Source organism: Bacillus rossius, chromosome 2, assembly GCF_032445375.1.
Source record: "Bacillus rossius redtenbacheri isolate Brsri chromosome 2, Brsri_v3, whole genome shotgun sequence".
In the NCBI taxonomy this organism is placed as follows: domain Eukaryota; kingdom Metazoa; phylum Arthropoda; class Insecta; order Phasmatodea; family Bacillidae; genus Bacillus; species Bacillus rossius.
In genome coordinates, this window is record NC_086331.1 from 103,925,693 (window position 1) to 103,937,867 (window position 12,175).

Genomic DNA, 12,175 nt, shown 5'->3' on the forward strand with positions numbered 1-12,175 from the left:
GTACGGAGGGTGTTCCAACACCTCCCAAGACTACCATTGCAAAAGATCATTTACAGCTTGTGCAACATGATAGGGAGATTGTCATGCAATAAACGTGGATGTTTGCACCGTATAGCCGGGCGCAGATGGTGCTGTAGTAATTGGCAATAGTAGATTGCATTGACAGTTTCTTCTTGAGACACATCATGAAAAAGAATGTCACCCCTTTTGTCGTATGACACAATCAGCATTACCTTCACCCGACTGCGTTCATGACGAAACTTCTGTGGACGAGGCGAATCTGGGTGATGCCATTCATTGGATTGACGCTTTAATTAAGGCTAATAGGCTCGAGCCCACAACTCATCAATTGTGGCAATAAGCTGCAGAAATGATCTCTGTCCTGCGGGATCTGTCGAGGTGGCTAATTGCCCCTGCATACCAGTGCCATTTCTGTACGTTAGTGAGTCAATGTGGAACCCAGCGGGATGCAATTTTCCTCATGTTAAGTCTTTCCTTCAGTTTGATGACTGAGCCCAACTTCAACGGACATTTCTCGGACAATCCATTGACGGACTATGGAAAGGAGACCACTCACAATGTCAACGTGATGTTGAGGAATGGACAACCGACCTGTGCGGTGCAAATCCGCAGTCTCAGTCTGATCAGCACGAAATGCTTTGACTCATCGTGCAACCGTCCTATACAGTAAAGCATTCACGCCACAGACTTTAGATAATCCTTGCTAACATTATAATGCATTTTTGCCATGGGCAACCACGATTTTAATCCACTGCTGATCACATTTGTAAAATGCTTTAGAGCAGTAGAAATGACAATGTCTACTTCAACGCCACACAGCAAATACCCCTTCAACTTGATCAACATTTGTATGTACTCTACATATAGACAACAGGGCCACCTTACTGCTCCAATGTTCTGTTTGCACATGCCTGATTTTCTGGGCTACGTTGCTACTACTTCATTTACAAGCCTCATATATAAACTTTATTTGTCAAATCATACATTTTTGCAGTTGACTAAACATTTTAGTTGTATTTATCTAGTTTAGTATAACTTAAGATATACATTTCCATAACTGTAATTTAAATAAAGTGTAAATTTTCTTTCTAGCCTTTAAGTAAAAAAGTCACATTTTAGCCCCTGCTGTACTAAATTCAGGGAACAGTCCTGGTTTTCTGTTGATTATGTGATACATTTATTCAGTGTAAACTTATTTAAAGCCAAAATAACATGTAAAAATTTCAAAACCCCAATTTTCGCAAAAGAAATATGTCTACAAATCCTAAAATTAACCACAAAAAAATTCTTTAAAAGTTTTCACAAAACCTACATGAAAAAAGGACTAAAAAATAATAACCAGTACTTTTTATAATTGAACCTAGGTTTTTAAAAATTAATGAATTACAAAGAAGTAAAGCACATTTGTTATGTAGGAATAACCAACGAATAGTATATATATTTTTTTTAAATTGGGAATAAAAATATTCAATATTCATGTAAACACACCGAAATGCCTCCAGGGTTATAGTGATGTTCCGACCACTTGGTAAATGTTTGGGTGTTTGTAAATCTATGTCCTTGTTTCGAGCTATCAAGGGTGTGCTAGGAGTCTGGTGATTGTCCTACCCTTACGGTGGACCAGTATGTGTTCAACTCGGCCAGAAATAGACTGCAATGCTGCAGAGTATTGGGGATAAGTGAGATGGGGAAGAGAATGTTAGCACTCTGTGCCTTATAGCCTTGTAGCCTTGGGACAAAGGCGGGTGGAAAGGTACAGGCAACTTTCAAGACTGGACGGCTAGAACCAGTAGAAGCAGGTGTTCTTTTTTACATAGTGTTCTGTACCCAACCAACTTGCTTTCCAAACTAAAGTTGCACATACATCGTGATTGGCTGCCGAGAGTCCTAGAGTTGAATAGGTCTAGAATGCACTATTTTTAGTTTGTGTGTATTATATGAATTAACTTTCAATTATTTTATTCATGTTTGTGTATATTAAGATTTTTTCAAGTGATAATGATAGTGGAATAATGCATGCTGAATATGTTTAGTAGTTGTTAAATATTATCATATTTTTTGTTCATGCAAAAGAGGAGAAAATAACACTAAACAGTACACAAGGTACAGTAATAGCTTTTAAATACAGCATGTTTATGAGCATAGCAGTGCCAAATTAGTGATTTTGCTAGATTACCCCACATGCATGAATAGATTCAATGAGAATATCGAAAAAAAAAAAAAAACTAATGCAGTAAAATAATATTAAAAACAAGTTGTAATAAGCTGTCTATTACCATAAAAAAATACACATGAGCATCACTGTTATAAAACAGTCTTTGGTATGTATTATGTTGTGTCTGTAATTCTAATTTATTTTTCAAAAATTATAAAATAAACACTGAACCTTGGCCCGACCAAAGTCAAATGCCCGAATCTACTCGAAAAATCAGAATGTGAGTGGCTAACTCAGTGTCAGACTGCAGAATGTGCTTAACTGAAGAATGCTGAAGTAAAGCGCACAGACTATATATTGTTGCTCCAAAACATGACAATTTAAGTGAATAGTAGAATATGAATAAACTGTTTTGTTGGATTGGCCTGTCTCTTCTTTTTTTTTATAAAGAAAATCATTACATTTTAAACATCAGTTTAACTCACATATAAATCAACAAAAACACTCAAAATTGAAAAAATCTTCTTTCTAAATGAGCAGCATCAATACAATGTTACCACAATGAAAACATAAAAAAATTGGTAATTTGTAAACAAACATTACGAATACTATTTACTACAATTTATTCAGCCAAATGTTTTGAGTAATAGAAATTTTGTTACATTTTCTGGATCTCAAATAATCCTTGTTTTATTAATTTCCTTTCCTACCTTAAATATTTCAATTTTAGTCACCCCCCCCCCCCTTTTTTTTGTTTTCAATTGTCATTTTCTAACTCTACTATGTTTTTTTTTTCATACCCGAGTTAACTAGCTAATGTAGAGTCCGTTATATGAAGAAATATTTATGAAATTTGACAAGTTGTAGGAATTTGTTTTGTTTTGAATGGTGCAGTCCGATTTGTTGAAGACTCGGTATGGTAAGGTAATGAAAAGTTGGAAAAACACAAAATGTGAACTATTATATTATCTTTGAAAGATTTGTGCAATGGGAGTGCATGACTTGATGTAAGCTTTTGGACATACGCCATTGCTTAGCACATGTATGTCTGTAGAAGAAAACTACAAAAAAACACAAATGACAAAAAACACAAATTAATTTTTTTTTGGGGTTCAGTATTTTTGTGCTGTCATCATTCGTGGGTTTTTTTTTGTTCTGTTAGTCCATTTTTCTTTGTCTTTCTTTGTTTGTTGGCCATATTCCTGTTGGGGAGTATTGTGTGGCGTTAAATCCTGACAACAGCAATTTTTTGCTTAGTTTGTGTTTTTTGTCATTTGTGTTTTTTTGTAGTTTTCTTCTACAGACATACATGTGCTAAGCAATGGCGTATGTCCAAAAGCTTACATCAAGTCGTGAACTATTATCTCCTAAAAAAATTTTCTAAAACATTTTACAAGGCATTTGTGTTAGTTTTGAACTGTAACATTGATTATCACATTATCAGTGTATCAAATTCACTATGAATTAAATTATATTTAGATTAAGGCTTGTAGAAACAAAACATTTTTCAAATTCCTCAAACACATAAATTAGAGGAATAACATTATGACCAATGTACATGTTTAATATATTTTACAGGAACCCATGGTGGTGTTTTCCTTTTGAAGTAATAGAGTCAGTGGCTGTTCATTTGATGTGGATAGCAGCAGCCACCTACTGTGAAATTCTTGCTCCAAAAAAGTTACTTGCAACACTGATTGGAGTACTGGCAATGGCTCACTTCAGTCTGGGCAAGTATATCATAGAATTGTAAGTTTACATAAATATGTATATGTAAGGAGACTAAAGATTCAGAGAAAATGAGTAACGCCTTTACAGTCTCTGACTCAGTGATGGTGAGATCACGACATTCACTTCACTTCATCTGTGTCATCTTTGAAAAGAAGTTCGACATATGTATTCCATCCATCTTTTTTTCTTCAACTCCTAGAAAAATTTATTTCATTTTTCATATTCCTTGGTATTTGTCCATGTTGCTTCCTTTGTAGACCACCCAACACTTTCACCTTTTTATATAAGTTTAAGTGATCGTGTTTCTCCTGAAACCTGATGTTTGACAAATTTCATTTGTCAGACATTCATGATTCCCTTGCTTCTATGCATTTTCTTCATATGTCTTTGAGTAGGTTTTTGTATTTCATGGGATCTTTGATTTTTATAGTTCCTTAAGTTATGCAATATTTTTATAGAGTTCCAAGTAGATTCTACTTATATAGACGAAGTCTCTTCTATTTTTGAAGTCCGTAACTACTGGGTTGTAGTCACTTTTTAACATCAGCACCAGGGTAGGTTTATATGGATTTAACAATTTTTTCTTGGCTCTTGCTTCACCAGAAAAAAAAACCAATCAATTTTAGACAGTCTTTTCTTCAATATCGGCAGGTAATATTTGTGTGTATAGCCTCTTAAGATGAAGTTTGGAAAAAACTTCATGTTCTATTGAAAATTTATCCTGGCTTCTTTAAAAAAGTCCAACTTACCTATTTTGCAGACACTACACTCAAATTCCAGAGGAACCTAGTTTGAACCTCAGTCAGCCATCCTGACTTAAGTTTTTCCATCGTTTATCAAAATCACTCTAGACAAATGCTGAAATGAACCATGGTATTTGTGAGTTGTGACACAGTTTCCAATAATTTAGCTGTAGTTTACTGGTAAATTTTTTTTTAATTTTATTACACTGATGAAACTAAAAATAAATTAGCCTACATCTACATATTGTTCAAAATTTTCCACAAACTTCTATGCTTATTGTGTACCATATTTATTCCCACCCTTGGTTTTAAGGTCCAAAAAGATTTATATTAACAACCACATAATCAGCAGGCCACGCATGTTATAAATGACTGTGACCAGGAGCCGGGAGGAAGTTTCTGTGGTTGCCCACAAGTCTTTGACCTTGGCGTGAATGAAGAGCACGGCAATAGGAGCAATGAGTGATGACAGGTGTTGCTATAATGCACGTCTCCTCCATGACCACACGAAAGATATGTGCCGCTTCCTCTCCACCCCATTCCTCTGTATTTGTGGGGTGATTTTTTTGTAGGGACATAAAGTGACAAAGATGAGCTGCAGACATGATGTAACATCACCCCGTTTGCCGGGCTAGCACACATGGTTGCTAGATCCATGCATTAGCTATCTCACCGGCCAGCTATCATCGTCCATTCTTTGGGGCCTTTGTCCACACATTATATCACTTTGGCAAGAAAAAAACTAAAACTTGCTTATTTCAAATTAGTGCATTTGCATTTAGTATTAAAATGTTAGTTTTTTTTTTCTTCAACTTCTACTACTGCACTTAATCCTTCACCCTATTTTTGGGTGAAAATTTATTGAAATTGCAGCAAGGAATGTGCGAGTCAATATGATCAAACCAAATTGTTACATATCAGCATGCTTGAAAAAAATTGTTTGTTATTGTGATTGGTTATTTGCTGCTTGCCTCTGCACAGGTCGAGGCAGCGGCAGCTACAGTGGTGGTCTCATGATAGCAAGTCTCGGCACTCACCAGTCGTTCCGCATCATGGGACTGTTCGCAATATCCAGTGGCATAGCTTACGGACTGCTGCACTATTTCTGGCTGCATAAAGTGGAAGCAAAATATGCATCAAAACGTGCAAGTGAAGGTAATTCTTTTTTCACATTTATTTTACTGAATTACTTATCACAGGTTTACCTAAATAAAACATAAACTCAGTTTTATTTCACAATATTTTATGCTCAAATTAAAAAAAAAAACTCTTATATATTCATCACAAAGAATTATTTTTTCAGGTCAAAGATATAAGTCAGTGCTTTGTGTTAATAATCTCAGTTTTTTTAAAAATTCAAATTCAAATGAGGCAAAAACTTTCAATGTAAATGCTTTTTGTTTGTAATATTTATTCTGTTACAAAAAAAGGTCTTTGATTATGGAACCAAAGGTGCATTTTTTTGTAAACAGATAACATGATAAAACAGTATGGTCCTCACTTGAAATTTTGAGGAATATAAATAAATATAAAGCATGTTTATGAAATGTTTGCATTGAAACACGCTGCCATATACAATGTTGTGGTAAAGTTAAAAGTAACTAAACCATGTGATAACTGTGAAGCGGTATGAACTGACACAACTAAAGGAAAAACTGGATAAAATGAATGAACAACTGTTGTTACGGCTACAAATGCTCAGTTCAGTTAATTGTTAACTTTATTCTTCTGATAATGATTCAGGTAAACTGACAGATGAACATCAAGCAAGCATCAAGGGCAAAAGCCATACGAACAAACTTGCATTTCTCCCATACTGAATGGTTTTTAATAAAAAAATTATGACCCAATTCTTGTTTTTTTTTTGTTGATTTATTTCAATTTATATATTTATATAAAATATTATTAAAGTTGATCCAACTTGTAGTTTTATGGTGTATCACTAAATGACAGATGTTCACTTGGGTATAATATTTCTTTCACAAATCTCGAGAGTATTATTTTATTAATTTGTTTTCAGTTATTTTTAATTTAATTTTTTGTTTTTAAAATAATTTTGTACTCAGCTGTTAAAATCTAAAAAAGTATGTTCACTTTTTGTTTCAGATGGATGTGAGTGCGAACATTTCAACAGTGAAGTGAGTGTCTACCCAAAACATAAAGACTCTGATACAAGTGCAGAATGTGCAAATTTGGTGCCACTAGAAAACTGTGAGAACATTGGAAATTACAAATTCAAAGAACTGCAGGCACTTAATATAAATTCCAACTATGAGAACTGGCTGACATCCAAAATACAACTATCTATAGATATGAACTGCTCTTCCTATTTACGCAAACAACTTACACCTGATGAATTAAAAACTTTAGAGGATGAATACAAATTATTAAAAGCTGTAACTCTTACAGAAATAAATCAAAGCAAAGTTTTACCTATAGCATCTAAAGCTCAGACAGTAAAAGAATTTTTATGTACAAATGATAATTGCACAAAAATTTTACCCATCATAAATACACCAAATGAAAATAATGTCTCATAAAAAGGCAGACTAGTGCATCAAAATATGTGATAGACAAAAATTGTATCTAAACAAAAAAAAGTTTTGTCAGTACATATTATTTCATATAATGACAAAAAATATAACATGTATCCACATAGGTTTAAAATGCAATTCTGATATTTTATAGTTTTACATTGGAATGTATCAAATATATATTACTTAAGTAGGTATTGAATCCTCCATGAGTATGTTTATATTATTTTAAGCTTTGAGATGAATATTAAGAATGTTGCTTGATTTTACATTCTTAGGATAGTCTACAAATAATTTAGTTTGTGTAAGGAAGAAAAGTTTAGTAGATATGTAATTAAAAATATAAATAAACAATGATAATTTTTTACACTTATTAATCATTTCTTCTACAGACCTCACAATGATTAAGCAGAAATATAAGGGCCTATAGAAAAGTCCTAAACTGGTATGTTCTTTTGTGAGATTGAATTTTTCAGTACCTTTTCCATTTTGTTGATGAAAGAATTTTTCAACTATCTTCCATAACATATTCTACCTCTTATATGAAGACTAGAAACACAATGTAAAAAATAACAAAGCTAATTGAACTCATAACTTATGGTAAAGAAAGCACATTAACCTGGTCAAGAATGTTAGCAGACTGACAAGTAAAAGTAACCTTAGTAAGAATCAAGTAACACTTTTGGTAGGATAGAATTTGGTCTGAAAAATTGTCTTAGTTCGTAAGAGAAATAATTATTTCTTAATTAAAATTTTTGGTTAGCTGAAAATTATTTTAGTCCATTCACATTCAAACTACTCTCTTAAGCAACCTTTTCACTTTGAAAAATTTTCTACAGTATCCTGAATGACAGCAATTATACAGAACAAAAAACCTCTAGTAGTCTTACCTAGAACAACTCTCTTAATACATGTTTCTAGTTACACCAAAAAAATAATTCATTGCTTATTAAAAAAATTAATGACATTCACACAAGTTAATTTTATATGTATCCAACACTTGTAACTGTAATGGAAATAGGGTGAAAAAGAAAGAAAGATGAATCATATAACAACTTGCACTGTGCAGTGAAACATATCATGCTGTATGCCATTATTATTTAATGTCATTATTTTCACTTCAGGGTACCCAACCTAATGACATAATTTTACAATCATGATTTTTAGTCACAAAAATAAAATTTACTTATTGCATTTATAAAAATTTCTTTGCTGCAGAAGCATTAACCGTATTTTACAGACGTTTCCAATTATTTTAACCACCAAACATCATGTCATGGTTTTACGAATTGTTAGAAGATGGGTGAGTGGCAGTAATTGTTGTTTGTATGACACAGAAGAAAATTTGTGCATAGCCAAAAACTGATACTGATTGCTCACTGGCTTGAACGTAAATCTCATGTACTGTGCCAGAAATTAGGAATTTCGACACATTTTTTTCTTCTAATTTTATATAATTTTAAATTATTTTTGGAGATTTAATTTTTATTTATAATTTGGTTACTTTGGATGATTTACTCTTTGTTAGGATGGTGTACTCTCCTTAGTTAAACTTTGTGCCAGTAGACCGAAGCACCTTTTCCCAGAGACCTATCTGAGCTTTTGCAAATCTAAGACTTCGTTGCCAGCCCGTTTAACATTTCCCTCGCTTGCAGGCACGTCCCAGCTCTGTAATATTACTTCACTTCATGACTAAAACTGCATACAACAGCTCTGGACGAGTTGTTACCATTTCTCAGAGACGAGCTGAGCATAGCCTTTACCGTCACGCATCCATCTTAGGTTCACTCCCCGAAAGTCACGACTAGGACGCTCTTTCCCAGCCTCGTTGCACTACCACCCCTCCCAGCTCACTCCGGTTCTCCGAATTTAGTCCAGGACCGATGACCGGTTGTAAACCCCGCCAGGCAGTGACAGTCTCCAAGGACGACTGGCATAAAAAATGTGTGTGCAAAGATGGATGACACACGACTTCTAGCGGCAGAAACCGTAACGTCTTCTCTTGGCGCCAGCTCGTGTAGCTGACGCTCGTGACACCTGTGGGCGAGCTTGCTAACTCCCCCCTCTTGACCCCTGTAGGCCGCCAGAGTGCAGCACTAGACTTCGCCCTTATCCCCAGGTTAGAGCAGACGCCTTGGGCGAGTCGATTTTTTTATTTCAGACACCCCTCAACAGGTAGCGCTATAGTCGGCCAGTGCTACCAACTTCGAGACATCAAAGTCAGAGTTTTTTATGATGCCCACTCGGGAAACTTCGGAACCTTTCGGTCCGGACGCCCCAGCCCCCCCTCCACTTTTGATTGAACATTTACTTTTATTTATGAGACGCGGATCTTCGCGAGACACTTCGCGTCGCGACTGCAGACGGACCGTTTGCGATTATCGGCGAGTCGACGAGACACTGCAAGACTTCCATCCGGCCGCAACCGACGATGTAGTCCATTGAAAAAGAGATGCTATCCCTGTAATCTTCTTCAAGTAGTTTAGTCCGTCTGCATAGTACAAGAGTAATAGTTATTTTTAATTTAAATTATTTCTTTGAAATGGTAGAAACTTCCGCGCTCAGCCGTGTATTCGCGGGATCCAGTTCCTGGCTGGCGACGCATCGGAAAACAGAAGCCAACTTCCCTGTCTGGTGAGTGATGAACCGCGAATTTCCCCAACCTCCCCTTAACTTTTGCGGGCTTTCTCTGCCCAGTTTATACTGTCTGTGTTCTAGTTCTGATAAGTTTTGATTCGGACTGTTCGCAGACAGGGTCCGAGAGCCGGACGCCGAATTGGCATTTTCATCACCCTTCCTCTACAACACACAGGCGCCCTGGCATCATTTTCCTGATGAATCTCCGGGAAACGAAGCCCCAACCTCTGGTGCTTCTGTATCTTTTAACCTTTTCTGAACTTTCTTAATCTATGCCGTCAGACGAAGTTTATTAGATAAACGTCATTTCTGGACTTTGAGAATACTGGGATGGTTTAAATATATTTGTATTTTTTTTATGGGTTTATGTATTTTTTTATGAAACCTTTTTATAATTTAAATTCGGGTCGGCCCATATATTTATTTCTTCTTTCTGAATATACCTGAGAGCTGTTTAAGTACGTAATTGATATTGTATGTTTATATTTTTTTTAATACCTGTTATAAATTTTCCTTGAATAAATTTGACGTAATTATATTCATACGGAATCACACCTTGTTTCTGTTCATTTTATTTTAACATTGTGAAACCTTAAAAATCCCCAGCTCAGTACTCTGTTCTCAACGGAATAAAATAAATGCTGACAAACGTGCTGTTGAAAACTTAATGTACTATCACAGTAATAATCTGTGTATGCTGTTATTGGTAGTAGGTATTTATTTAGGATGCCTCTTTAATTTCTGTGAGATTTCTAATATTTATCATGACCTCAAATAAAATAAACAGAACTAAAGGCGTTTCCATGAAGGAAACACCCAATATTTTAACAATGAGATTATCATTCTGACATACATAATTATTTAGGACTTTTCTTAAGTAAATTTTAACATTTTATAGTTGTACCAGTTTGTTTTACTTCACAGATTGTTTGCATAATCTTTACTAATGTGATGATTTGAGTAGATATGACGACGACACAATGTTGAAGTCTTACCAAATTTCTAAGTTCAAACTTTACTTTAACAATATAAATCCGCACCACATTAATTTTTGGCTTGGGCTAAATTTTGAAAATACGAATGTTCGCACACCACTAGTCATTGCTGTAAGTCCCATAGAGGTGCATTAACCATGAAAAAACTGGATATCAGTTCAGGGCTTTATGCATAGAGGCACAGAGTGATATAATGTGTAAGCCAGCATCACCCTTAGTACCTCTAAGGCAACCCCTCTAGATAAACTCCAGTCTCTGAGCATTTGCAAACTGAACTAAGTGTGGTTCATGTTACAGTGTAACATGTTAGCTTTGTCATGTTGTTCAACATAACTTTAAAAAATTTTACTTTAAAAATTATTTTTTTATTGACTGGATATAAACTCATTTAAAACATTTTCCCCCAATACAATTTTGTTTATGTTTCATTACTGACATATTTCTCCATTAGATGTGCATTATTATTTCCCATGTAAAATGTATATCAAAAACTTTGTTTCCCTTATAAAACAATTTTTTTTTTGACATGACAACGTCTAATAAATCGATGAACGCCGGCTGCACGCACGAAAAAGTGTCCCGTAACACACATTGTCCCACTACGATGTGTCCTGTTACGCTCATTGTACGCTTGCGCCGCCATCTCTCTTCCACTCGATTGGAACAACCATCGATTTGACTTTTCAATCATGTTTTCGTCGTTTGAATTATTAATATTATGTACTTTAACGATCGTCCACCGATTTTCAGCACAATCGGTACGGTTATTTAAAAGTAATGTTGAATTTTCAAATACGTTTTTGTACGAACAATGGTGTTTTACAGTTACACATAATAATTCAAATTACACCCGGGATCTTTTGCACAATGTTTTCAAAAATATTGTAACACATTATAATTAAGTTTGGTGTATTTGGGATGCGTATTTGTTATAAAATCGTATTATAAAAACGAAATAATATTATTCCCCTACGGTGCTGCCATCTACGGTGACGGACGCGAACCGAACAAATCGCGCTATCTATCCACTTCCGCAGCAACCAGGCACTTGTTAATATATATTTTCCTTTGTTTATCGCGAGGGGCGTTATTATTAATAAATTATAAATAAAATTTCGTGCCCGGGGCCACAATTGCATATCATTTTGAGCACTGGTAGACATAAAAACGTAATATATTCTCGACGAATTTTAATCTCGGCCCCAGCGCACCACGAGCGTCTGGGTTGGAGATTAAAGCCGAAATTCTTTCTTAAACTTACTAATACTTTTTTATTAACTGCAAGGGCATTTTTATTAAATTCTACGTTTAATTTCACGACGAACAAACTTCGTCGTTAAATGTGTAATTGCGAAAAAG

The 12,175-nt window shown here is 34.9% G+C and overlaps 1 protein-coding gene across 1 annotated transcript in view; it reads left to right on the forward strand.

Annotated features, from left to right (window-relative positions):
* LOC134529542 (uncharacterized) overlaps positions 1-7,551 on the forward strand; it is a 46,913-nt gene extending 39,362 nt beyond the window's left edge. The window contains exons 11-13 of the mRNA XM_063363744.1: positions 3,755-3,906; positions 5,632-5,805; positions 6,757-7,551. Of these exons, the coding sequence (XP_063219814.1) occupies positions 3,755-3,906; positions 5,632-5,805; positions 6,757-7,190 (760 nt within the window). The 3' untranslated portion in view covers positions 7,191-7,551. The remainder of the gene's footprint in view (positions 1-3,754; positions 3,907-5,631; positions 5,806-6,756) is intronic.
* Positions 7,552-12,175: the final 4,624 nt, after the last annotated feature.